The sequence below is a fragment of the Hyaena hyaena genome, unplaced genomic scaffold (assembly GCF_003009895.1).
Source record: "Hyaena hyaena isolate Hyena2069 unplaced genomic scaffold, ASM300989v1 scaffold_36, whole genome shotgun sequence".
NCBI classification, from domain to species: Eukaryota; Metazoa; Chordata; class Mammalia; order Carnivora; family Hyaenidae; genus Hyaena; species Hyaena hyaena.
In genome coordinates this window covers 5453651-5480509 of record NW_024080668.1, presented here as the reverse complement: position 1 = coordinate 5480509, position 26859 = coordinate 5453651, and the positions used below count along the sequence as shown (strand labels likewise).

At 41.0% G+C, this 26859-nt stretch overlaps 1 protein-coding gene across 1 annotated transcript; it reads right to left on the bottom strand.

Annotated features, from left to right (window-relative positions):
- Window positions 1-577: 577 nt before the first annotated feature.
- Window positions 578-26602, bottom strand: LOC120229857 (nicotinamide N-methyltransferase). The gene is made up of 4 exons (XM_039229130.1): window positions 26532-26602; window positions 17990-18270; window positions 16956-17163; window positions 578-1055 (listed from the first exon to the last, which is right to left on the bottom strand). Exons 2-4 carry the CDS (start codon window positions 18141-18143, stop codon window positions 623-625), a joined length of 795 nt encoding a protein of 264 aa, XP_039085061.1. The 5' UTR covers window positions 18144-18270; window positions 26532-26602; the 3' UTR covers window positions 578-622.
- Between the last annotated feature and the right edge of the window lie 257 nt (window positions 26603-26859).

Sequence of the window (26859 nt, the reverse complement as noted above, 5' to 3'; positions counted from 1 at the left end):
TTTTAAATTTTTAAATGTTTATTTATGTTTGAGAGAGAGAGAGAGAGAGAGAGAGGAGAACTGAGTGCAAGTGGGGAGGGGCAGAGAGAGAAGGAGATAGAACCTGAAGCAGCTCCAGGCTCCGAGCTGTCAGCACGGCCTTGGCCTAGTGTCCTAAAGGAAGCACGAGAAGGGCCTGCCTTACCTGTGGGACCCAGGAGCAAAGGGAATCTGACCCCAGAGGTGGTGGTGACACCAGTGGACCCCAGCAGAGGATGGGGTCCCCAGAGAAGGCAGTTGTTGAGGAACCAGAGAAGCGTGTTCTTGAGAGAGAAGGAAGCAGTGGGCCCCTAGGAAAGAGAGCCCATCTCCGCACACAGCGCTCTGTAGGCCTGCGTGGGCATGAGCCACCATGATTAGGACACTTTCTAACCATGCGCAGTGAAGACCGGCTGTGCTGGTTGCTCGTCTGGACACACAGAGGAAGCACAGAGTGGCTGGTCGACCAGTTGGTCCCCCACTGACTGACCACGTCGATCCCGCCCTAAACGAGCCGGGGAGCCCCTGCCATGGGATTCAACTCAGCACAACGACCAGGCAATTAGAACCGAGAAGTTAACTGCTTTATTTGCGATCACAGGTGTCATACAGACTTGCTCAGCTTCCGCCCCACCAGGGAGAAAAGCCCTTCGTTGTCGCACATGGTGGAAGAATACTTTCGGGAGATCACCTCGAATTGCTCGACTGAGAAGCCAGCCTCTCTCACGGCAGCTTCTATTGCCTCCTGGCCCAGGCAGAGGCTGGAGAACTTCTGCTCGCCAATCATGTAGTAGCTGCTCTTCAGGGCATCCACCACCACCAGGAAGCCCCCCGGCTTTAGCAGGCTGCTGAGGTTCCTGAGGGCCGTGCAGTAGGCAGGGAGGTCTGGGCAGGCGGCGTCCAGGCACAGCGTGCTGAGCAAGCAGTCGGCCAGGGGCAGGGGGACGCTGCCCAGAGGCTGGCTCTGGGTCACGTCGCACTTCAGCACCTGCCTGACCACACGCCTCAACTTCTCCTCCTTCTCCAGCCTCTTGACTCTGAAATACACAAGCCAACAAACACCACTCGCCACCCTGTACCCATGAGAATGTCATGCATCCGGATCTCTCTGGTCGGGGCTGAAAATGGCAATGTTGTCGCAAATGTTACGTCCTTAGGGCCATCCCTGATGAAAAAATGGAGGAAGAAGAAATGAAGGATGCTTTAGCACGTGGATGTGACTACAGTACCCTGTGCCGGATTACATCTCTTTATAAAGTGAGTAATAACATGGAAGGATAATAAAAGTACCTTGCTGCCCACTACTACCATTGCAGTTTTTCTTCCTCCACTATTTAGAATAGTGCCTGGCTCCTTTATTATTATTATCATTAATTATTATTATTACCTATTTTTGTGTTTGTTTATTAATTATCACACTGTCTCCTCTGCCAAGCTGCCACATAGTGATCATTTGACTGATCCATATCCGGTAATAACGGCTTTAAAATGTGGAAACGGAATTTTTGTGTAGCTGCTGATCAGGGTGGGGGAGTGGGGTCGTCCGCAGACATTTATAGAAACTCTTGATAAGCAGGACACAGCTGTGGCCAGGGCCCCTCTAGAAAGAAGAGAACCGCCAGCTGCCGTTCTCCAGCCACAAAACATACTGCAGAGAGTGTGTTTTATGAAGGGGATCGTTTTCTTGGTAGCTTTGCTCAAAACACTTTCCTTTTCGGCAAAATCAGAGGGGTTTCCTGAGAGAAAACCAGTTCACGAAAGAGGCAGAGAAGGTGAGAGCTGGGGATGAACTAGAGTGTCTTGGATCCTTCTGGAATTTGTTAGGGGAGGCGTGAAGGAAGAGGCTGACAGAGGAACCAAATGAAATAAACATGTCGAGTGCCCAGGAGAAGCTGGAGAAGAAAGGAAAGGAAAAGTAAGTAGCAGAAAATCAGAGAGGTAAGAGAAAAGCAAGAACCAGTGTTTAAAGTGTCCCATAGGCCCCAGAGCCCAAATAATGGGAGCGATGACTGGATATTTAGCACTTTGAGGAAATCCATCAACAGGGCCCCAGGGGTGCAAATCTAGCCTTACATTCAGGAAACACACCGTCCGTTTGCTGCAGAAGAAAACAGCCTCTCCGGCAGCAAGGCTTGACGGAGACAACAGAGGATGGCCCAACATCAGAGCAGATGAGAGAGGGATACAGCCGGGGCCACTTGCGGTCACGAGGAGAAGTCAATGGTTCAAACAAAACTTGGAGATTTACCTCCACATAGGATGATCTGAGACAATAGCAATTCATTGTGGACCTCTTATTTTTTTAATATTTAGTTAAAATCCTAAGCCCTGTGCATATACTCGGCTATTTATAAACATCCTTTATGTTATAATTGTCCATTTAAGTTTAGCAATAAGCATACGAAATAACTTCTCAACATTCTTGGCCATCAGAAAAACGCACATCGAACCATGAGATAGTGCTTCACACCCACTAGGATAACTGGAATACACAAACAGAAAATAACAAGTGTTGGCAAGGATGTGGGGAATCGGGGCCCTCCACACACTGCTGGTGAGAATGCAAAACGGTCCAGCTACTTTGGAGAAAGTACTGGAAGTTCCACAAAAGTTGAACACATAGTGTTGAGGATTAATCCTTCCTCTCCATACCCCTCTGCCACGTACTGCAATCCCCTTGAGGATAGGATCTGTTTCCCATTTGCTTCATCTTGGGTCCCCATCGCCTACCCCTTTCCAGCCACATCACAGAGGTTTTAGAAAAATGTAAGATAAATGACTGAAAATGGGAGTTGGAGCCAGATGGAGTCCATTACACCAATATCTTTCTAACTGCAATTTGCCATTCATTCGTGTCTCATAAAATTAATCAATAAACATGGGGCACGTGGGTGGTTCAGTCGGTTAAGCATCTGACTTTGGCTCAGGTCATGATCTCACGGTTTGTGGGTTTGAGCCCCATGTCGGGATCTGTGCTGACAGCTGAGCTTGGAGCCTGCTTTGGATTCTCTGTCTCCCTCACTTTCTGCCCCCCCCAGCTTGTGCTCTGTCTGTCCGTCTGTCTCTCTCTCTCAAAAATAAATAAACGTTAAAAATTTAAATTAATCAAGAAACATTTGGAAAACCAATATAGAATAAACCAGAAAACAAAATCCCAGATAGCAGTAATTCAATATAGTATTATTTTGTGAAGATTTTTCAGCATAGCTTTGCCGGTAATAGCCAAAAGATGGAGATAATCCCCAAGTCCATCAACTTACGGAGGGATTAATTGCAGTAATGCACTGTACTAACTCTCAGTCATAAAAAGGAATGAGGTACTGATTCATGCTACAACATGGAAGAACCTTGAAAACATTATACTAAGTGAAGGAAACCAGACACAAAAGGCGACACATTGTATGACTCCATTAAATGAAATACCCGTAAAAGGCAAAGCTCTAGAGACCAAAAGCATTCCAGTGGGTTCCAGCGGCCAAGAGGATCTGAGACGTGAGAATGGCTGCCAGTGCGGGGAGGGCTTGTTTGGAGAGTTATGAAAACGTTCTAAAACTGGGTAAAGACTACACAACTACATGAATAGACTGGGAACTATCAAATCTCATACTTTAAGTGGGTGAGTCATATGTTATGTTGGTTTTATCTCAGGAAAGCTGTTACCCTAAAGAGGGGGAGCTGGAACATAGCAAGGCATTGCTTTGAGGGAAGTCCGGCCAGCCATTAAAGTGGTCTACACCGGGAATAGTAATTACCTTTGGTTGGGTCGACCTACTCCCCTATCAAGGGTAGAAATGGTAGCAGGGTAACCAGTTTGTCCCGAGTGGTCTGGACTTTGCCACTTTTCCCACTGAAGATTCCCACATGCTGGGAACCCCTCTCAGTTCTGGGAAAACAGGGAAGGTCAGTCATTCTAAAAGCAGGGAAATCAGTTAGAGAGCTGCCATTCAGCCTGATTGAACAGGGATGATGTGACCGAACTTTTTAAGAATAAGAAATAATAATTCAGCCTTATGGGAGTCTGTGATTCACTAGGTAAAGTGAATCTAGAATAGAAACCGTCAAATAATCTATCTACACATATGGATAGCCTGAGTACAAAAATGTACAAAAAGCTGAAGAAGTGACAAAATGGCAGGTTGTTGGAATGTGTTTGAAGATGATCTTCTACGTTGGGAACACTGCAGGCATGTGTATTTAAGTGATTATGTCAGAAGCAGGTGGGACCTCTGGGCCCTATTGTATATGAAGCTATGGAAAGATGCCAGTTACCGCAGAACTAGTACTTGCCAGTCAGTTTACGATGGAGATTGTTCCCAAACTGGAAGATGGGCTGAGAAGTCTAGAAAGCTCATGGAGCATGTGTCAATTTGAAAGGCAAGTTGGCTAGAAAAGCCCACTGTTGTGGAGACCGGCCTGTCCTTGGGCATATAGCAAACACCGTGAACTTGGCTGCCAAGGAGGCTGTGTAAAGTTTACATCTCAGGGCGTCTCAGCGCCAGGGAAATGGACTCGCCCGGAGACACAGGCAATTACCACTCAACTTCACATTCAGCTCCAGGGGTAACGAATAAACAAACACACACCAGAAAAGGGTTTGGCAGTTCTACAGGAAACTAGTGGCAGTGTGGCCTTTTCTGTAGTTCTAAAGATCTAGTCTTTCAAATGACTCACAATGCAAAAAGAGGGCAGCTATTCCTTCTGTAAATATTTGACTCACAGAAACTGGCGAGAGAAGGGATAAAGAGTAGGGCTCCCAGGGAGAGTGCTTTGTGAGAATGTATTCCCACACCCCAAGAAATTACCCTGCGTTTAGAGAGGCTCCTCCTGCCCAATCTCTGCAAGGTGGGTGGTGACCCAGAAGCCCCTGGGTGAGAGGTGAGATTTTTTTTTTTTAATGTTTTTATTTATTTCTGAGAGAGAGAGACATACACAGCATGAGCAGGGGAGGGTCAGAGAGAGAGAGAGTTACAGAATCTGAAGCAGTCTCCGGGCTCTGGGCTAGCTGTCAGCACAGAGCCCGACGCGGGGCTCGAACCCACGAACTGTGAGATCATGACCTGAGCCGAATCAGACGCTAAACCGATTGACCCACCCAGGCGCCCCTGGGTGAGATCTTTTGATGATACTCAGCGCCTCCTCCCATGCCCTGTCCCCAGACGTTCTAGGAGGCCCTTCTGCGGGAGAACCAGCAGAATGTACAAAGGACGTAAAGAGCTGCACACACTTGGATGTCATTGTAAGAACTGTATGAGCCCAGTAAAACCTCTGGTACAGGTGACCACTGAATCAGGTGAAAGACAGATATTTCAGGAGGGAGAGGCTGGAAAACAAAATGCACGTGGTCATTTATTTTACATTTTTTTAAAACTTCTGTGATGTTGCAGAAAAGGGGTGGGCAATGGGGGCCCAAGATGGAATAAATGAGAAAACAGATCCTATCTTCATAAGGATTCCAGTACGGGGCAGTGGGGAAAAAGAATTTGCCCAATCATCATCCATGAAAATGACAAATTAATGCTAGGAATGAGAGGGACATGGCCTCAACAGAGGAATGTTGGGAGCTTGACTTGGTCTGGAGTATCAAGGAGGGCTCCTCCAAAATGGAGTCAGGTAGGCAGAGATGTCAGAGGTAAATAAATAAGCGTTCACCAGGCCAAGGAGAGTAGGAAGGAGAGGATGTTCCAGCCAGGGCCAGCAGCCTGTGCAGTGGCCATATGGTGGGAGGAAATATGGAGAGAAGGCCGACGAGGCTGGATCTCAGAAAACAAAGCATAGCATGGTAGAACTTGAGGCTGCAGGGGTCAGCAGGTGCCAGACTAGACAGGGCTTTGGGGACCATGTTAAGATTTGTGGGTTTTTTTTTTTATCCTCAAAGCCATAGGAAGTTACGAAAAGATGCTAAGGAAGGGAAGGTGCAATTGGATCTACATTTGGAGGCGATCACTTTGGGACGAGAGTGGAGTGGAAGACCACGGAGGAAGGAGAGGATGGTGGCTTGCACCAGGAAAATAGCCTGGATGGAAGATACTGGAAGACACAGACTGGTTTGAGAGAAACTCAGAAATGGACAGAGTTTGGGGCACTGGGGTGGCTCAGTCAGCTGAATGTCCGACTTTTGATCTCAAAGCAGGTCTTGATCTCAGGGTCTGAATTCAAGCTCTGTTGGGCTCCGCACTGGGCGTGAGACCTACTTAAAATAAAATGGACAGAACTTGGTATTGATTATAGAATATGACTGAGAGGGAGAAGGCGAGATTGGCTTCCAGCCTTCTGGCTTCCTTAATTAATTATTTGACAATACCCAAGGAGGTAAGCATACCAGAAAGAGAGCAAACCTGGAAGACCATAGCTCGATTTGGGACACTTTCAGACACATGAGTAGAAATATTTACAGTTTGAAGGAAATAAATGGCCAAGTGATGTTTCCTCAGTCTGCCCTTTTCATTGTCCCGGACCAAGAATGCAGGAGAACGTCTAAGAGAAAAGCATGCTTTTAAAAGAGAGAAACTTTTCCTAGGTGTGGCTGAAACGATCATGGCGACCACGGAGAGCCTGATTTTGAGAAGAAACATCACCCTTTCATAAGACATGAAAATACAGTGATGCTTCGGAACAGCAAGTTTAATAGCTTCACGGGACAGATTTGGCACAAGTATGTCTATTTGGAGCAGACAAACATTTGATTAAATAGAAGGGAGAATCTTTGTGCAGAGAGCATTTACTTCACCTCTACTGGTGCTCAGGCTTCCTTCTGTTGGGCACAGGAGGTTAGGAGGAGCTTCAGCTCTGGTAGAGGCACCAGGGAGGGGCCCAGCTTCCCCAGGCCCCTCCAGGCAGCCCTGAGGGCTGGGGACAATTTGCAGAGGAACCTATAGCTCATTCCCACTCTCGAGTGTGTTCTGGCATCCGGTTGGAAAGCTCTGTTCCGGACGCCAGTATTTCTCAAACCGTAAAATGCATACCACCCCCTGCAGATCTTATTGAAATGCAGATTCTGGTTCTGTTGGGAAGGAAGGAGGCCTGAGACCCTGCATTCCTAATAGGCTCCCGGGTGCTATGGAAACTGCTTAGCCTGAGGGCCCCAAGGCAGGATTGTGCTCCAAGCTCTCAGAGCCAGAGGTTAATCAGTGCCATTTCTTGGATCTCTTAAGGTAAAACAGGCTTGAGTAGTCATTTCTATCTTCGCATTTGACTTTCTGACCTGATAAATAAATAAGGCGAAGCAGGAATTGGGTCCCAATGTCTTACAACTGTTTTCCGATGGTTTTAAAAAGGAGTCGTATTCTAAACGTATGAGTCACACTCCAAAGGCAGAGGACCAGGAGACAGCTCAAATTGTCTTTGGCAGGACACTCAGCACAAGAAATAGCTTCAGATAAAGAAGAAATAATCTCAAAGGAAATAGGTTGTGAGCTGATAGAGGTACTGTAAGATGCAAGAAAGTGCAAGAAAGACGTAAGGTGAAAGGGATCGCTATCGTTCTCAAAATAGTTGAAGCCACAGGATCTAGCACAAGGATAAGACGAAGAATGCAGAATTTTACTGCCAAAAACATAGTTCCTTCCTCTCACAGCGATGGGGAAGGGACACTTTCTCAGGAGCCAATTGTTACGAGCTGACGATTCTGGCAGGAGATAAGCAATGCTTTTAGTACCCTGCTAGATTTTAAGGGTTTCCTTCTGAATGAGATGGAAAGGCTTGTGATAGCTAGGGAAATTGAGAAGAAAGTTCTAAAAGCCTTCTTGACATATGATTTGGACTTCGGAAAGGCACATTGTCTGACTGATCGAAAACTCTTTTATAAACTTTCCCTGAAATTCTATAAATCCTGGGAAATCCCTTATTTATTTAAGAATTTAGAAATATTGTCTGAATCCTCAGAGCTACAAGGTTTTTTTTTTTTTTCTAGTTAATACCAGTTTCATTCTGTGGAATTAGATAGGCAATAGAAAAAAAAAAGAAGCTTGAAATTACATTTATTTTGAAGAACGTATCTGCAGTTTGAAGACTATTGCTGGCATACAATTCTAAGTGAGGAGTTTCTAGGGTTAAAATGGCATTTGAAAATAGTTTCTCTCAGCTTCTTGCCAGGAAAAAAATAGAGAAATATTCAGCAATATTAAACAATTTTGTGTTGTTGTTCACTTGTAAAGGCTACACAAATATATTCCCGATATACACGGGCTTAGAAAATGTCACTTATGTGTTTTTCTTGAAAACATTATTTGAAGACCCATTCAACAGACTAAAAGATGAATCAGAATTAAAAACTTAAAAACTAGAAAACATCACATTAAATGAACATAAAGTAAAATTAAATGTTCATATAACTGCAAATATGATTACAAACTGATAGTAAATATCCAAATTGATCCTTGAAAGGAAATATGAAAATAATGTGTTAGGGGTGCCTGAGTGGCTCAGTCAGTTAAGCATCTGACTTTGCTTCAGGTCATGATCTCATGGGGTTCGAGCCCCACATCGGGGTCTGTGCTGACAGCTTGGAGCCTGGAGCCTGCTTCAGATTCTGTGTCTCCCTCTCTCTCTGCCCTTCCCTCTGCTCTCTCTCTCTCAAAAATAAATAAACATTAAAGAAAAAATTTTTAAAGAAAATAATGCTTTAAATTACTGTATTTCGATTTAAAGTCTCCAGTTTTAACAACAAACACTGGAAAGAGAGATGCCAGAAGTACTTAGGGGGTCAAAAAATATTAAATTCCTCATATTATGAGGAAGAAAAAAAGTTACTGATTCTACCTGGCATTGATAAACTGAGATAATTTGTTTCCAGCAGGCCTGCATTTTAAGAAATCTAAAAAAAGTTCTTCAGGTGAAGGGAAATGATGCCAGAGAGAAGCTTAGATCTGTAGAAAGAAATTAGGAAGATGATACAGGACAGATACATAGATAAAAATAAAAGGCTTTATAAATGTTTGTTCAAAATACTACTGACTAGTGTGCATATACTTAAACTACTGAATTATCTATTTAAAAACAGTTCAGGGGTGCCTGGGTGGCTTATTCAGTTAAGCATCTGACTTTGGCTCAGCTCATGATGATCTAGCTGTTCCAGAGTTCGAGCCCTGCATCGGGCTCTGTGCTGACAGCTCCGAGCCTGGAGCCTGCCTCTGATTCTATGTCTCCCTCTCTCTCTGCTCCTTCCCCGCTCACACTGTTTCTCTCTCTCAAAAGTAAACAAACATTTACAAAAATTATTAAAAAAATTTTTTAAATAAACAAAAATAGTTCAGGGGTGCCTGAGTGGCTTAGTCAGCTAAGCATCCGACTTTGGCTCAGGTCATGATCTTGTGGTTTGTGAGTTCGAGTCCTGCATAGGGCTCTCTGCTGTCAGTACAGGGCCCACTTTGGATCCTGTCTTCCTTTCTCTTTGCCTCTCCTCTGCTCACAAGCCTGTATTCTGTTTCTTTCTCTCTCTCAAATAATAAACATTAAAAAAAATAGTTCAGACGCTAAATCTTATGGTATGTGTTTTTTTAACCACAATAAAAAATAAAATAGAATAAATAAAAGCACCACTGACTTTTTAAAGCAAAGATACTAACAATGTATCATAGTATTATAGTAGAAATAGAGTAAAATATATGACAAGTGCATAAGGGGCAAGAGCGGGCAAAGGAATTAAGCTGTTGTAGCATCTTACTTGGTTCATGAGGTAAAATGTTAACCATATGTTAAAAATATAGGAGCATCTGGGTGGCTCAGTTGGTTAAGCACCCGGGTCACAGTGTCACTGGTTTGTGAGTTCAAGCCCCGTGTCAGGCTCTGTGCTGACACCTCAGAGCCTGGAACCTGCTTCGGATTCTGTATCTCCCTCTCTCTCTGTCCCTCCCCTGCTCATGCTCTGTCTCTCACAAAAGTAAACATTAAAAACTTAAAAGAGATATATGTACTGTAATTTCTAGACAAATTACACATGCACATACATATATACACTCACACAAAACACAAAAGTGGTCAACAGAAAATAGTCAATAGAAGATGAAAAGGAATACTAAAAATGCATATATTTATATTAAATGGAATACCAAACATTATTCCATTCACTGAGGAGGAGCACGATCAAAGGCACAAATGAAAAACAAAACAAATGGGACAAATAGAAAATACATACCAGGATGTTTGATTGAGATTTAACCATACAATATCAGTAATTACCTTAAATGTAAGTGAACTACAAATCCAGTTACATAACAGAAATCCTCACATTGGGTTGGCAAGCGGGACCCACTTCATACTACCGGCAACAGAAACATTTTAAGTATAAAAACACAGACAGCTTGAAAACAAAAGGGTGGAAGAGATATACCATGTCTATTAGTTATCTATTGCTGTGTTATAAATTACCCCAAAACATAGCAATTTAAAAGAGACAAACATTTATCTCACAGTTTCTGTGGGTCAGATATCTGGGCACCAATTAGCTGAGTACCTCTGCTGCAAGGTCCCTCATGAGGCAGAGTGTTGGCTATGTCTTCAGTCTCCTCTGAAGGTTCGACTGGGGGAAATTTGCTTCCAAGCTCCCTCCAGACAAGCGAGTGAGAAGGAATACCCAACAGGGAAGCCATAGTCTTTCTGTAACCTAATCTCTCAGAATCCATGTGCCGATACTCTGCTGCATATATTTGTAAGAATCCAGTCACTAAATCCAACAGACACCCAAGGGAAACCAATTAAACAAGAGATGAGTATTTGAGGTGAAGATTACTGGGACCCTCTTAGAGGCTAACACTCCATGTAAACACCAAGTATAAGAAGGCTAATGTGGTCATATCGATATCAAACTAGACTTCAAGACAAAGTGTATGACTGGCAGTAAAGGGAGATATTTCTTAATGACAAAATGGTCGATAAAATGAGAAGACATAACAATCCTAAAAATATATGCAGATAGTAACAAGGCTTCAAAATGCATGAAGCAAATGTTGATATAATGATGGGGATGAAGAAATATATCCAAATCATAGTTTGAGATTTTAATACATTTCTCTCAGTAATTGAGAAACAAAAACTCCTGTAGAAAATTTGAAAAATGCTATCAATCTACCTGACTTCATTGATATTTAAACAAACTATAACTACAACAGGATGATATACATTTTTTTCAGTAGAAAGCACATAGATTATTCACCAACATAGACCTCAGGCTGACCGTAAAATAAATCTCTGACTACACCAAAATTTAAATAGAAACCAATAAAAATATCTAGAAAATCCTGAAATTTTTGGAAGTTGAGCAACACAATTCTAAATAACTCATGGGCAAAGAAGAAATCACAAAGGAAATTAGAAAATCTGCCAAAGTGGATATTAATAAAAATATGACATATCACAAATCACGAGCAGCACTAGAACAGTTCTGAAGGAAATTTAGAGCTTTAAATGGCTACATTAGAAGAAAGAAATACGTGAAATCAATGATCTAAGCTTCTATCTTAAGAAGCAGGAAAAAGAAGAGCATATAAAGACTAAAGTAAATGGAAGAGAGGAAATTAGAAAAATAAGAGCAGAGATCAACACAATTGAAAAAGGAAAGACAATAGAAAAAAATCAGCAACACCAAAAGTTGGTTCTTTGAAAACATTAATAAAATTGATCAATCTCTAGCAAGACTGATCAAGATATTTTTTAAAAGACATATTGTCAATATCAGGAATGAAAGAAGGAAGACCATGAAGGGTCATGATTTCATGGTTCATGGGTTTGAGCCCCACGTCGGGCTTTGTGCTGACAGCTCGGAGCCTGGAGCCTGCTTCAGATTCTGTGTCTGCCTCTCTCTCTCTGCCCCTCCCCCACCTGCACTCAGTATGTATCTCTCTCTCTCAGAATAAATAAACATTAAAAAAATGTTAAAGAGTAATAAAGATATATTGTTAAAAAATCTGTGACAATAAAATTGACAACCAAGATGAATAGGATAAATTCGTTGAAAGATACTGTTTATCAAAACAGACAAAGAAGAAATGGAAAATCCAAATAGCCATTGAAAAATATTATTCTTAATTTTAAAAACTTCATACACATGAAACGACCCTTCAGGTATAGGTAGCTTTGATAGTGAATCCTATCAATCATTTAAGGAAGAAATAATACTAATAATACACAAACTCCTTCAAAAAACAGAGGAGGAAGAAACATCTTCAACTTATATGAATCCAGCATCATACTGATACAAAAATCTGCCAAGCATGTTATTAGAAAAGAATACTACAGCTTAATATTGATCATATTTATAGATGCAAAAATCCCTAACAAAATACTAGCAAATTACATCCAGTCATACATAAAAAGGATACTACTTCATGACCAATGGGTGCATGCCAGTTAGATTTAAACATTCAAAAATCTTCCCATATAATTCACATTTTTGGAATAAAGAAGAAAAATCATATGGCCATTTCAATGAATTCTGAAAATATTGACAAAATTCAACACTTGAGTTATAACTCCCAAGAAATTAAAATTTAAAGAAATTTAGTTAAAGAATATCTGTGAAAAATCTAGCTAACATTATACTTCATGATGGACATTAAAATTGGACATTTTTTTCTTATGATATGCTAAAAGGCACATATGCTGACTTCCAACCTTTCTATTTAATATTGTTTTGGAAGTCCTATAATAGGCCAGAAAAATAAATAAAAGGCATATAGCTGGAATAGAAGAAGTAAAACTATTTTTATTTGCAGATGATAAAGGAGTATATATAGAAAAAACTTTGCAATCTACAAAAAAGCACTATTAGACCTAATTAATGAAGTCAGCAAGATTGCAGGACACAAGCTCAATATATAAAAATCCATTGTATTTCTATATACTAACACATTTTTATTTTTTATATTTTTTTCACAAGGAATATCATTTTACTACTATAATGACAAAATTGTAATTCCTATACAGGAATGTATAAGTGAACATTAATCAATGAATTGATAGTTCGCTTCCTAAAGAGGGCAAATGCACTTCAGAATGTATTGTAAAGAAAAAAATATTGTAAAATAGTCTCTGGCCTTGTGGTGCACTTTTTAGTGCAAGTATTTAAGAGACAATAGTGTTCAATTCAACAAAGTATATCCTGGAAAATTAACAATAACATTAAAAAAAACATAAAACACAGGAACTCTTTTAATGTTTATTTATTTATTTTGAAAGAGAGAGAGAGAGAGAGCGCGAGCGTGAGAGCATGTGTGTGCAAGCTGGGGAGGGGTAGAGAGAGAGAATCCCAAGCAGGCTCCAAACTGTCAGCACAGAGTCCAATGTTGGGGCTTGAACCCAGGAACCATGAGATCTTGACCTGAGCCAAAATCAAGAGCTGGGCACTCAAATGACTGAGATACCCAGGTGCCCTAAATAAAGAAGTCCTAAATAAATAGAGTGATAAACTATGTTTATGGGCTACAGATTCCCTATGTCCATTTTCCTAAATTGATTTGTAAATTCAAAGATCACAATCGAAATCTCAGCAGCCTTTTTGGAAGAGATTGACAAGTTTATTCTAAAATTTATATCAAAATTTAATGCACTAAAAATGCTTTTGCACAGTGAAGGAAATCATCAACAGACAACAAGACAGACTACTGAATAGGAGAAGCTATTTGCAAATGACATACTTGATAAGGGGTTAAAATCCAAAGTGTATAAAGAGCTTATACAACCTAACACCAAAGAAACAAATAATCCAATTAAAATGGGCAGAGGACCTGAACAGACATTTTTCCTAAGAAGATATACAAATGGCCAACAGATACATGAACAGATTCTCAACATCACTCATCATCAGGGAAATGCAAATCAAAACCACAATGAGATATCACCTCACACCTACCAGAATGGTCAAAATAAAAAAGATAAGAAATAACAAGAGTTTGTGAGAATGTGGAGAAAAAGGAACCCTCAAGCATGGTTGGTGCAGCCACTGTGGAAAACAGTATGAAGTTACCTCAAAAAAAAAAATAGAATCACCATATGATCCATTAATTCTACTACTGAGTATTTATCCAAAGAAAACAAAAACACTAATTTGAAAAGATATATGTATCCCCATATTTATTGCAGCATTATTTACAATAGCCAAGTTATAGAAGCAACCTAAGTATCCATCCATAGATGAAGAGGTAATGATATGTGATATCTAGGTAGGTAGGTAGATAGATAGATAGATAGATAGATGGATAGATAGATCTCCAATGGAATATTACTCAGCCATAAAAAATGATATCTTACCATTTGCAACAACATGGATGGACTCAGAAGGTATAATACTAGGTGAAATAAGTCAGACAGAGAAAGACAAATACCCTAGAATTCCATATTTTTAAAATTCCACCGTATGCAAAATTTAAGAAACAAAACAAACAAAGAAAGATGGAGACAAAGAAAGAAACAGACCCTTAAATACAAAGAACAAACTAGTGGTTTTCAGGATGGTGGTGGGAGGGGTATAGGGGAAAAAGGAAAATGGGATTAAGAGCACACTGATGATGAGCACTAAGTAATGTATAGAATTGGTGAATCACTATATCGTGCATCTGAAATTAATATAACACTGTATGTTAATTATACTTCAATTGAAAAATATATATACTACATATATATATACTAAAATTGCCAAAAATAATTTTGAAAAAGAACAGAGCTGGAGGATTTACACTACCTGACTTCAGGACTTACTTTTCCTGGTAAAAAAGATAAAAGACCCAGTGGAAGTTTAGTGACTCTACATGCAGCAAAAACATTAATTGGGAAATAAAACAGAAAACTCCTAGTTTGTTTATATCACTATATTAAAAGGAATTGTACAAGCAGTGAGTCACCTTGATAACTTACATCTGACAATCCACGTTGACTATCAATTAGACAGTATAGTAACAATATGTAAGAAAACAAAGTACAGAATACTCCTACTAAGCTAGAATTCAGCAGACTATTAAAAAAAATGAAAGGATTAAAGAAATAGAAGCAGACTGTAGAGTTAGTTTCAGAAGAGAACCTGACTCAGGAATAAATAAATTTGGTAAAGTGATGAGAAGCAAATTTAAGTGCACATATAGAAAAATGAGTGGACCATAACTCCAGAGGTAAAGTATGGAGGTAGGCATACTCCTTGGGGACATGTTAGGACCACATGATTTTATATTTATCCCTGGGATTCCAGAATATTACTTCACTCAAGTTCAGAAACATGGGAGTCATACCTGATAACTTACCTCTCATTATTTCCCATGACCAATCGTTACCAACTCTTATCCATTCTATCTCAAAAATTCATCTTAAAGTCCTCTTCCTCTCTCCATCACTGACCAATCCATTAGTCCAAGCCACCATCGTCTCTTACCTGGATTAAAGTGTCTCCTTTCTGCACCTCTCATTCTCCTCTAAACCCTCTAATCCATTCTCCACACAACAGCCAGAGAGATGTTAGGAATGTAAATGGGTCATATCACTTTCTGGGTTACACCTCTAATGCCTTCTCATCACACTTGAAGTACAGGATCTTTAGCCTGCCCTCAAAGCCCTAAGTGATCTGACATGTGGCTGCCTTCCCTGATATGAGGTCTAGGAGACAAGGGACTTCCTCCATCTTGCCCAACAGTCTATCCCAGTAGGTGAGACTGTGTGGCACATCCCACATGTCCAATATGGGTTCATTGAATGAACGAACACTAGTTCCTTTAACCAAGAACCAAAAAGTGTTAGCACCCATTTCTTGAAGGAGATTGTCTTGCTGAGAAGTCAGAGCCCTTTTCTGACCAAAGAATGGGATATGTTAATTAAAAACATGTATGCTTTCCCTTGTGGATGAAAAGCCAAGAAAAGGAAAGACAGACGATGATGTGCCATGCAGCACACAAAGAGTGAAGCACATGAGCAAGGGTGGGGATGCAAATACGGGAAGAAGTGGATTGGGGAAGGAAGGGAGTTATGCAAAAATTAAATCATGGGCAAGAAAGTGCGGAAAGACAGAGGAAATGTACAAAAAACATACAGTAAGAGCAGGGAGAAAAAAAAGAAATGTAAAAATAACTGAGCATGTAAGAAGTAGTGGACGGGGTTAGTAGGATCCTGGGAGGTATACCGAAGTGGTCTTTTTAGACAGTTTGCAAAGAAGCCTGTGGGACTCAGCAACGTGCTTATAACAGCAAACACACTTTGCTGCTGGAGCAACAGTCAGGTGGGCAGAACAGTGGAACTGGGCTGAGTCACTGCAGGACCACTGCCAGGGGACAGAGGCACATCAGGACAAGGGAGAGAGAAAATGAAACGCAGACCTGGTCCCTCCTGGCTCGTAAGCTATTGACAATTTCTCATGTGGAGAGAAATTAATCATTTAAACAAGGCTCGGCTGCATAAACTGACTTGTAGACAGAGTCGCCTGAGATGTTGACCATTAGTCGTGAGTACATAAAGCTCTGATTTTGTGGATGGAGAGGAACAGATTCTTTTCAGAGACTTCCTTTATGCTGCGAATCCCAGTTTAAAAACAGCTTTTTGTTGTCTCTGGTGGTGCCAGCATTAGCCACCCCCACAGCAGAGCCCTAAGCACTTGGGTAGTTAGCAGCAGGGTGGTCCTGGGGGACACCCAAAAGCTGCTAGTTGAAGAGATAGTTTCCCCTCATTCTTGAACTTGTCATAAATGTCATTATCTCATGGCACCTGACCCGCATGCTGCACCTCCACACTGGTCTGGGAAGGTTTTGCCTCCTTTTGGCTCAGTGGCCATTTCTTCAATTCTATTCTGTGTCTTCTGCTATTCTGGTGTGTACACACACATGTCCCTCTGTCTCATTCTCTCTCTACCTCTTCTTCTCCATCTGGATTTCTCTTTGGCCTCTCTCTATTCCCTTTGCTTTGTAACTTGGGCTCTAGGGAGTCACTCAGGGGCCGTCAGAAAGCCAGGAAGCAGACCCCAGTTTCTCTACCTGTTCCCTTCGAGCTCGCACACGTAGGTCACCACTGGGGACCAGTCGAAGGCCCCTGGCTCCTTCTTTAGCCACTTCTGCAACTCCTGCAGATTTTGTTCAGTGTAGTCGGTGGCAATGATCTCCTTGAAGGATTCACAAGCAGAGAGGAGCTGGTAGATGGTGGGGCCGGAGCCAATGTCGATCAGGAGGTCCCCCTTCACACCATCTGGTTTAGAAGAAGGAACAAGGAGAGAGGATGAGGCCTCATACAGCAGCGGACAGAGCTGGTATGTACTGTTTTCACTGAGACTGTGCTAGAAAGGCCCAAAGATAGACCATCTCTCTACTCACTCCTCTTCCCTCAACGTCTTTTTTTTTTTTTTTTTACATGATTGCATTTTCCATGGTCCAATCCAAGCTGGAAGCATGTTGTTGGAATATTTTTAGTCGCAGGAGAAAAAAGAAAAGATCGACATCTCGTGTACAGACCTTTAATCCAGAAAGACTGCTACACAGAGAACGTAAAAACTATTAAGAAATATTTCGGGAAAGTTAAAATTTTGGTTTTGGTTTTGGCTTTGATTTTGGGGCGGGGGGGGCTGAAAGTTAATTTTTTTTTTAATTGAGTTTTTATGTCTCTCTCCAAAAAGCATCCAATTCTTCATGTATTGGGAGGTCTTTGTCTCATGCACATGTACAACATTCCTGTGAGTTAGAAACGGAATAAATATTAGAACCTCCATTTCTTAAGCGGCCAGTCATGGTTAAATGGCTGGCTCTGGCCACCTAGCAAATTGATATAAAATCAAGGACAGAATGCCTGCGTTTTGGTTTCCATTTTGCACAACCAAATGAGATAATGCATAAAAAGGCACTTTGTAAATTGTAATATCTCTGGATCAACATTAGTTTTTACCCTCGTTAAATAAATGAGTGATGTCAAAAGGGCTGTCACATAGCGATGCCTAGACACCAACCCAGCAGTTCCCTGAGATTCTATTTATATGACTCACATATTGGTAGGGAGACATAGGGATAACACACAAACTTACCGAGGCAGAATATCTTGAAAAGATTTTTCAGAAGATGCCTAAGAATCTCATTTTCCGCCGAGTGTCTTGACCCAAAGTTGTAATATTTTTCTAGGTAATCCCGAGGGTTGAAATGGCTCAGATAAGTGTCCTTGGAGGTGAAGCTCGATTCCATTCTTTCTTGCTCCTGTGTCCACTGCCTTCTCTTTCTCCCTCTCTTCCAGAACCTGGGGAGGCACCCTGAAGAAGTTGTCCTTTTATGTCTCAGGCTTCAATCCTTCTTCCGTTAGTCCAACCTACCCCTTAGAGACAGATATTTGGTTAAACACTAACTGACAGTAACATCCAAGAATGTTCTGGCTGTTCTGGGAAGTGATGAAATTTTTGGGTAAGGGAACTTAGGAGAAGTGGGTGTGGGAAGGGGAGGGCCATGAGCTGTAAGCAATTCTTGGCCAAGGGGTGAAGTTCAACTGCAGGAGGTAGCATCTGGGCTCATTAGGGAAGTCATTTAACTCGTAGAAGAACCACTAAGGTTAGAGAGGTGTGTCATGTCCCCAGAGCACCATCAGTTCTTCCCGTAATGATTCTCCCAAAAGAGAGCCCAAAGAGTGGTTTAAATTTAAGGGTCTTAAGAAAGAAAAGAGGGAAAGAGGAGGATTAGGAAATGTCTTTAAGGCCTAAGAAATATTGGCTAAAGAAGGAATCACGGAGGAAATTTGGAAAGAGGGTAAAAAAGCAATTTTTAAATCTGGATGAGTCTTCTTCCAATGTCTAGGCAAGCCACAATCCTGTGATCCTCTCCTGACGCTCTCACACCCCTCCTTCCCCTCCCTGTACATCTGCAGAGTCCCAAAGCTACCAGTTCTCAGCAACTGGCAACTGAGAACTCTTCCCCAAGCCTCCCCATTCATTTCAATCCATTGAAATCCTGATGGTACTTTCAAAGTGAAATGTAAGTGCTCTACTTCTTTTAAGAATTCCTTATATTTCCTTTTCTGAAACTCACATTGCCCTTAGAATTCGCTTACCCACCCAAGCCCTTGATTTTGTCATGTCACGAATTTTTTTGGTTATGTCTGTGTCAATCCTTCTTCCCAAACTATTTTTTTACATGAATGACGCACTAAGCCGCCAGCTCCTTTAGGTCAAGGACCAAGGCTCAGTTCTCTTTTTGCCCCTTGCCTATCACATCTACATAGTAGGTGTTCAAAACACTGGTTGATGAGTTGACTATTGTCACGTTGCTGCAAATGCAATCGCAGTCAGTGCTCTATATTCCATGGGTGATGACTTAGTAAGGGCCCATCTGGCTACAAAGCAGAGAAACTTGCTCAAAGAAGTTCAGGTAAGAAGGGAATGATTAATAGAATATAATGGAAACACATTGGGGTGCCTGGGTGGCTCAGTCAGTTGAGCACCTGTCTTTGGCTCAGGTCATGATCTCACAGTTTGTGAGTTTGAGCCCCACATTGGGCTCTATGCTGACAGCTCAGCGCCTAGAGCCTGCTTCCAGATCTGTGTCTCTTTCTCTTCCTGCTCCTCCCTTGCTCACACTTTTTCTCTTTCTCAAAAATAAATATTAAAAAAAAAAAAGGAAAAACATTGCAGGGGATCTCACTGGGTCTCATCAACTGAAAAAAATCATTAGACAGCTAATTTCTATCTTTCTCTCTCTCTCTTTCTCTCCCTCCTTCTCTCTTTTCTGTCTCTCTTTGGAGGTCTAGTGGCCTTGATTCTCTGCAAACAGGCTTCTCTTGCTCATCTACTACTCGCTGCTCCATTCTGACTATTCCAAACGGTGGTCTCTGCACCTGACCTTACGGAATCTTCTAACCCATCTCTTTGCAGCTGGCTACCTAGGTCTGCATGGTCCAAATCCAGAGACCTTAGAGGGAGAATCTGTCTGGTCCAGTATGGGTCAGTCATTGATGCTTCCCAGTAAGTGTTGGGGTAGTAAAAGGTACCTGTGGGATATTAAGACTGCCCGTCACAGAGACTTAGATGGAACAGACAAATTGTCTGAGATTAGTGCAACTGTTGGTCCTTCAAAAGTCAAATCACAGACTGGGAGGATATAGAATCGATACATGGCATCCTTGTGAGTGCTCAGAGCCCCCACTGCTGCAATGCTGATTACTTCCTGCTTCTCCCAACTGCCCTGGTTGTGGAGTACAACCACCAAGAAGCATCCAGAACTCAAAGTCAAGAGACACAAATTGCCAACCTGATCGGCCACCAACAGTTTGTATGACAATGGGCTGTTAGAAAAACTAACTTTTGAGATCCCGAAGCCCCAGTTTTGGTATGTAAAATAGGGATAATAATATAGGAGAAGAGAAAATTTCTTCTTTGCCATCTTGGGGTCTCTGTCTGGGCCTAAGAATTAAACTGACATGAGACAGATTAATAGGAGAAACGCATGTGAAGCTTCGTAATTTACATGGGACGCTTCACAAGAGAATGGAGACCTCAAGATGTGACCAGAGTGAGACACTTTTATATCTTTAGACAAGGTAACATTTAATTTGTAAAGAACTGCAAGACAAAGGGGTTTGGCCTTGGGGTAGTAAATGATAAATAAGTAACTAAGAAAGGAAAGATTGGCTTAACAAGGTTTGTACCAATTTCTCAGCCCCACATTTCCTGTCTCTGGTGATAAGAATGTCTTCCTTCTTCCTAGTACAGGGAGGGTACCTTTCATATGAGACTTTCATCACCTGCTTTCAGGAAGAAAAAGAAGGATCAGAGCATCCTTCCTATACCTACTGTTTTTAAAATGCCTTTAATTCAAAATAATCAAATGCCAAAGTGACATGTTTTGGGGTGATATATTTCGGTCTTCTTCAATAGTATCTATTCTGTTCAGTGTTCTCTATTCAAAGTATTGAGAAACTTAATTCACCATTTCCTTTACACTGATTCCTTACCTTGGAAAGTGTCCCTCTTTCCACCCAGGGGTCCGTTTAACAGGGAACTTTAAAAATAGTGGTTATGTAGCTTATACGTGGCCTTGATACTGTAGTACCTCTCGCCCCCTCATCCCGTCATTTATTTTTCCCTACCCTTTTCAGAAGCTACCAAGATTGATGGTCAGAATCATATTTCACTATAGATAGAAACCTGTTCCTCATGTTGGCCTGCTGACCACTGTTCCATGAATGTCTCTTATAATTATGAACGTATGAATATATAAATACACACGTGGTGAAGACGTAGTTCCAAAATCAACAGCCTCTGGAAGCTGTTTTGGAAGGAAAGATTTCTTTTCTTTTTTAGGATTAACATATACTCTATGAAAACAAACTGTTTAATCATATAAAACAAAAGCCAGGTTTTTAAATCAGATCCTGAACAGTTCAAACAAAAATTTAAACGTGTGGTTGAATTCATTATCCCACCCTGAATTTTTTCCTTTTTCTTTCTAAATGGCCCACTATGGAATTTTTCTCAGAAGCAATTAAACTGAAACCCCAAATCCTTTCCTTAGCAGCTGCTTCAAAAAAACTAGAACTTCATATCCCATGCCTAAGAAAGATGTGTAAATGAAATGCTTCCTACTTTATCCTGATTATTTGGAGTCTCCGGAAGTCTTATTTTCCTTTTGGATACGAATTCAGGAACAATTCAATATCCTGATGGCGAACACAGGACCAGCCCTTGAGCAGAGTTGCAACAGTACCCTCATGGGCATTGAAGGGCACATTCGCTTGTCCACTGGCCTTCCACTGGAACTAGATTCCGGGGAAATTCCCACAGGCTTCAGTGAGCAAAGAAATTTATAATGCCTTGTGCATTGGCTTGGAAAGGCAATTCTCTCATGTGGACAAAATGCAGTGAAGACATAGTTCCAAAATCAATAGCCTCTGGAAGGAACCAAGAACAAGAAGGAAATAGGAGGGGAGGAAGCGAGGCCGGGAGAGTGAAACGGAGGGAAGGAAGAAAGGAGAGATGGAGGGACTCAGGAAAGCGCGTCACTCCCAGGTAGCCTGGGAGCTTGGTCTGCTGCTCTTCCCATGTGGTCAGCTGATAAAACATTTGCTTCGTTACCTCAGGTCACGACCTTATGAGAAAAGAGTTCTGCAATACTCATGTGCAAAAGATCAAGGTCTGAGATGAAAAAAAGAATGAAGAACACGTAAGGACACTACCTTGTGGGTGATATTAATGGACGTATAAAAATAATGTCATGTGTGGTTAAAAGCAAGCAAGATAGAATTAAAATACACAAACACAACAGTCTATAAATTTCAGGGGAGGGTAAATACATTGGGTCGAAGTGTTCTAGATCTTTGCATTGTCCAGGAAGGATAAAAGTATTGATTATCTTTAGACTTTGCTGAGTAGATTATACATATTGTAATTCCCGGAAGATGATTATACAACTGCCCATACTTGCCGAGCCTGGGAACGTTCCCCGGTTGTAGGAGTATGTTTGGCCCCTACACAGAGTAGGTCAGAAAAGCTGGGGAGCAGCCCTCACGCCCTCCCCCAGTGACAGAGGAGGGTTGCTGAATGATGATGTGGGCTTCCTTGGTTCCGGGATAGGAATGCCCAGACAGGTTCTATGTGCTCTCGCAGAGGTCCCCGGCAGGAGTGAGCCCCGGTTGCCCACAGCCTGAACTGCTTCATGAATGGGGCCTGATTGCCTTCCTTTCTTTCTCTGTCTCACATCCCCACACCCTCACCAGTGCTTTGTGGGATCCAAGGTAAAATACCTATACTCCAATTTTAGGCACCACAAAAATAACACAATCAAATTAGTAGAGGAGAAGAAATGGAATGACTAAAAAAAAAAAAAAAAATCAATTTGGGAGGAGGCAAGAACCAAGGGAAAGAGGAAAAACAACCCCAAAAAACAAAAACATAGACCCATCAGGACAGATATAAAACATAACATAAGAAGGTAATCGATGGAGAGTAAAAGATGGATAAAAACATCGGTAAAAATATGTAATACATGAGCAGCAGGATTCCACAACTAGATTCAATGGATGTATGCAATATACTGCATGCAACACCTACACGTGTGTTTTAGGAATACAGAGTGCATTAAAAATTACCCTGCAGTAGCTTACAAAGCAAGCCTCCACATATTTCAAGACTGAAATGCTACAGAGTATATTCTTTGACTAACGTGTTGAAGTTAAAAGTCAAAAAACCAAAAAGATAACTAGAACATCTTTATTTGTTTGGAAGTTAAGAAATGTACCAATACACAACTTGTGGCCCCCAGAAAGGAATCATGGTGAAAATTATAAAATAGTTTGAACTCAGTAGTAATGGAAGTACTACATATCAAAATTCAAGGGTTGAAGCCAAAAGAGTATTCAAAGGGAACTCTAATCCTCAAATGTATATCCTAGTAACATAAATGGGGTTGTGGAGTTAGGAAAAGAACAGCAAACAGACGTGAATAGAAAGTAAATAATACCATAGAGAAGAAACTAATGAAACAAAAAGCTAAAATACAATAGGGAAGATTAGCAAGGCTCAAAAATTGTCTGAAAAGACTAATATAACTAGTGATTTTCTGTTTGTAGTGATCAAGGGGGGAAAAAAAAGGAAAAGGCACATACACCCAATGTCAAGGGTGAAAATGGAAACTTCCTGCAGACATTTCAAAGATGTTTCAAAGATGGCTGTTAGTTATCGTGAATAATATTATGCCAATCTACTGAATATTGGAGAAGTTCCCACGTAAATTTACAACACATGCAAAGCCTGAACTGACCTGTAACCATCAGAGAACTTAAGTTGAACATTGTTCCCATATGACACCCCCACGGCAGATAGCTTCACAGGTGATTTCTAGCGTATAGTCAAGGAATCAGCAATTTTAATCTTACACAAACTCTTTCAGAGAGTAGAAAAGGAGAGAAGACCCCTCAACCAATTTTATAAGTTTAGCAAAACACTAATGCTAAGGTTATTTATGAGAAAGAAAAATTACAAGCTTCAAATCACTCATGAACACAACTATGAAAACCCTAAACAAATTCTTGTTTACTCCACAAAATCACAAACACTTATATGGTGCTTCCTAGGTGTAGACACTGGTTTAAGCGTTTTGGACAAGTTACTAAACCTTCCAATACTTCTGTGAGTTAGGTACTATTATCCTCATTTCAGCATATAAGGCACAGAGAGGTTTAGTACCCTGTCCAGGGCACACTGCTAGGTAGTTGTATAGCTGGAGTTCAGACCTACAATAGTCTGATGGGACAGCCTCTTCATTTAGCACTTACACGATGGCCAAGGTGAGTTTATTGCAGGATTACAAGGCAATTTAACATTCAAAAATCAATTAATGTAAAGGCGCCTGAGTGGTTCAGTTGGTCAGGCATCAGACTCTTGATTTCGGCTCAGGTCATGATCTCACGGTTTTCGAGATCGAGCCCCATATCGGGCTCTGCACTGATAAGGCAGAGGCTGCTTGGGGTTCTGTGTCTCCCTCTCTCTTTGCCCCTCCCCCACCTCATGCTATCTGTCTCTCAAAAGAAATAAACAAACTTAAAAAATCAATTAAGGTGAACATATTTACATATTTAAGGAGAAAGGCTTTCTGATCATTCAATAGATATATGGGGGGAAAATATCTCAAAATCCATATCCGTTCACAACAGCAACAGTAAAAACCTCTTGACAAATGGACAGTAGGACAGAACTTCCTTTATGTGAAAAGGATTATCTACAAAAACTTCACCAAACATCATACTTCATGATGACACATTTAAAAGCTTTCCCTCTGCCTTGAGGACAGAGACAAGAATGCTAACAATTACCGATTTTTCTTTCACAATTACCGATTTTTCTTTCTTTTATCTTAACGATTACCAACTTTATTCAACATTCTACAAGGGATCTTGGACAGCACTGCAGGTAAGAAAAAGAAATAAAAGGTATAAACATTGGAAATGAAAAAGATAAAATTATTATTAAAAACAGATAATGATAATATATAGAGAAAATTTTAAATAATCTACAAAGAAACTACTAGAATTCAGGAGTCCAGCAAAATTTCTGGATACAAAGTGAATATAAAAAATCAAATTCATGTCTAACCAGCAACGGTTATAAAATAAAATTTAAAACAGACTTTGTGCACAATGGCATTAAAAAATGAGAAGTACCTAGGAATAAATCCAACAAAATATGTACAAGACATTAATGGAGAAAATTATAAAATTTTATTAAAAGACATTAAAGAAGACCTAAATAAATGGAGAAATAGACCACTTCACGGATTGAAGGACTCAACATTGTAAAGATGTCATTTCTCTCCAAATTGATTTATAGACTCAGTAAAATCCCAATTAAAATCCCAATAGGTTTTTGTTGGAACTTGACAAGCCAGCTCTAAAATTTATATGACAGTGCCAAGGACCAAGAGTAGCTACTCTTGAAGAAGAAAAATAAGGTAGGAGAGCTGGCTTTCCCAGACATAATACTTATTATAATGCTATAGTAATGAAGACCATATGGCATCGGTATAAGGATCGACAAGTAGACTAATGAAATAGTAGACAGCCCATAAACAGACCCATAACTTTATCAACATTTGGTGTACAGCAGAGGTCATATTCGGGATCGGTGGGGGAAAAGACAGACTTTTCAATAAATAGTGCCGGGGTCATCGAGAAGGGGAGAAGATGGAATCAGACCTTCTCTGTACACTAGACGCAAAAATCAATTCAGGTGGATTAAAAACCATAGGTGAAGGGTAAAGCTCTAAGGATTTAGAAGGTGATATATAAGATCTTCATGACCTGAGGGGTAGAGAAGGATTTCTTGTACTGGATACAAGAAACCATTCGTCGGAAATTTGAGATTTTGTAAATTTGAGTATATTACAATGCAGAACATCTGTTCAACCAAAGACATATTAAGAGAGTAAAGAGACATGCCACAGAGTGGGAGAAGATCCCCCAACGCATAAAACTGACAAAGGACCAGGATCCAGAATTTATAAAGAACTTCTGTGAACCAAAATGAAGATAAAGAACAACCCAGAAAACTTGAACAGACCCTCTTTTATAAGAAAGGAAATCCAAAGGGCCCGCAAACCTATGAAGATGCTTAATCTCATCAATGAAATGCAAATGAATTCACAATGAGATACTACTACACAGCCATCAGATTGGCAAAAATAACATCTGCCGGCACCAAGGACCTAGATCACAGATGTTCTCATGTATTTCTAGCGGGCAAATAAATTGGTGCACCATTCTGGAAAACAGGCTCGCATGAACTAGGAGGCTTGAGTTGGGCACACTCTGTGCCCACCAATTGCACACCCAGGCTCACACGTGGGCACGTGACTGTTCTTAGCAGCATTGTTTGGAATAGCCCCCAGCTAGAAACAACCTAAGCGTCCGGCAAGAGAAGAATAAATAAATCGGAGCATACAGTGATGAAACTGCACCAGTTATAGCTATCGGCATCCACACGGATGGTTCTCCGAAGATGGAGAGGGAGAGAAGGAAGCTCAAAACAGGCAACAGGAAACCATCTTATCTAGTGATGCATAAAGGAGTGGCGGACTATAGAGAAAAACAGTCATTACCTTAGACGTCGGGGTGCTGGTTGGCTCTGGAGGGGAAGGAGGTGGCGCCCCCTGCGGCGGGAGGAGGGAGTGCTACTAAGACCCTGCAGTGTTCTATTTCTCAATTTGGGGGGCAGTTACCTGGTGTTCATTTTATATTAATCTTCAGACTGTATGTAAACGTTTTATGAACATTTCTATATATGATCAAGCTCACAATTAAAAAAAATCCTGCATGTCTAGATGCAGGATTGCTTTTGAAATGAGCACAGAGGTAGAGATGAAGGGTCCTCGATCATATAGGTGTTCCCAAGTTTCCTCCGTGAGGCGTGCCCCGGAGAGGCTCCTT

What these genes read in the sequence shown, in the direction of transcription:
- LOC120229857 (XM_039229130.1), bottom strand. Translation starts at nt 18,143, where the DNA reads ATGGAATCGAGCTTCACCTCCAAGGACACTTATCTGAGCCATTTCAAC. An exon ending in TTTCAAGATATTCTGCCTCG is followed by an intron (nt 17,164 to 17,989) that starts GTAAGTTTGTGT and finishes CTTCTAAACCAG; the next exon opens with ATGGTGTGAAGGGGGACCTC. An exon ending in TGCGAGCTCGAAGGGAACAG is followed by an intron (nt 1,056 to 16,955) that starts GTAGAGAAACTG and finishes TGTGTATTTCAG; the next exon opens with AGTCAAGAGGCTGGAGAAGG.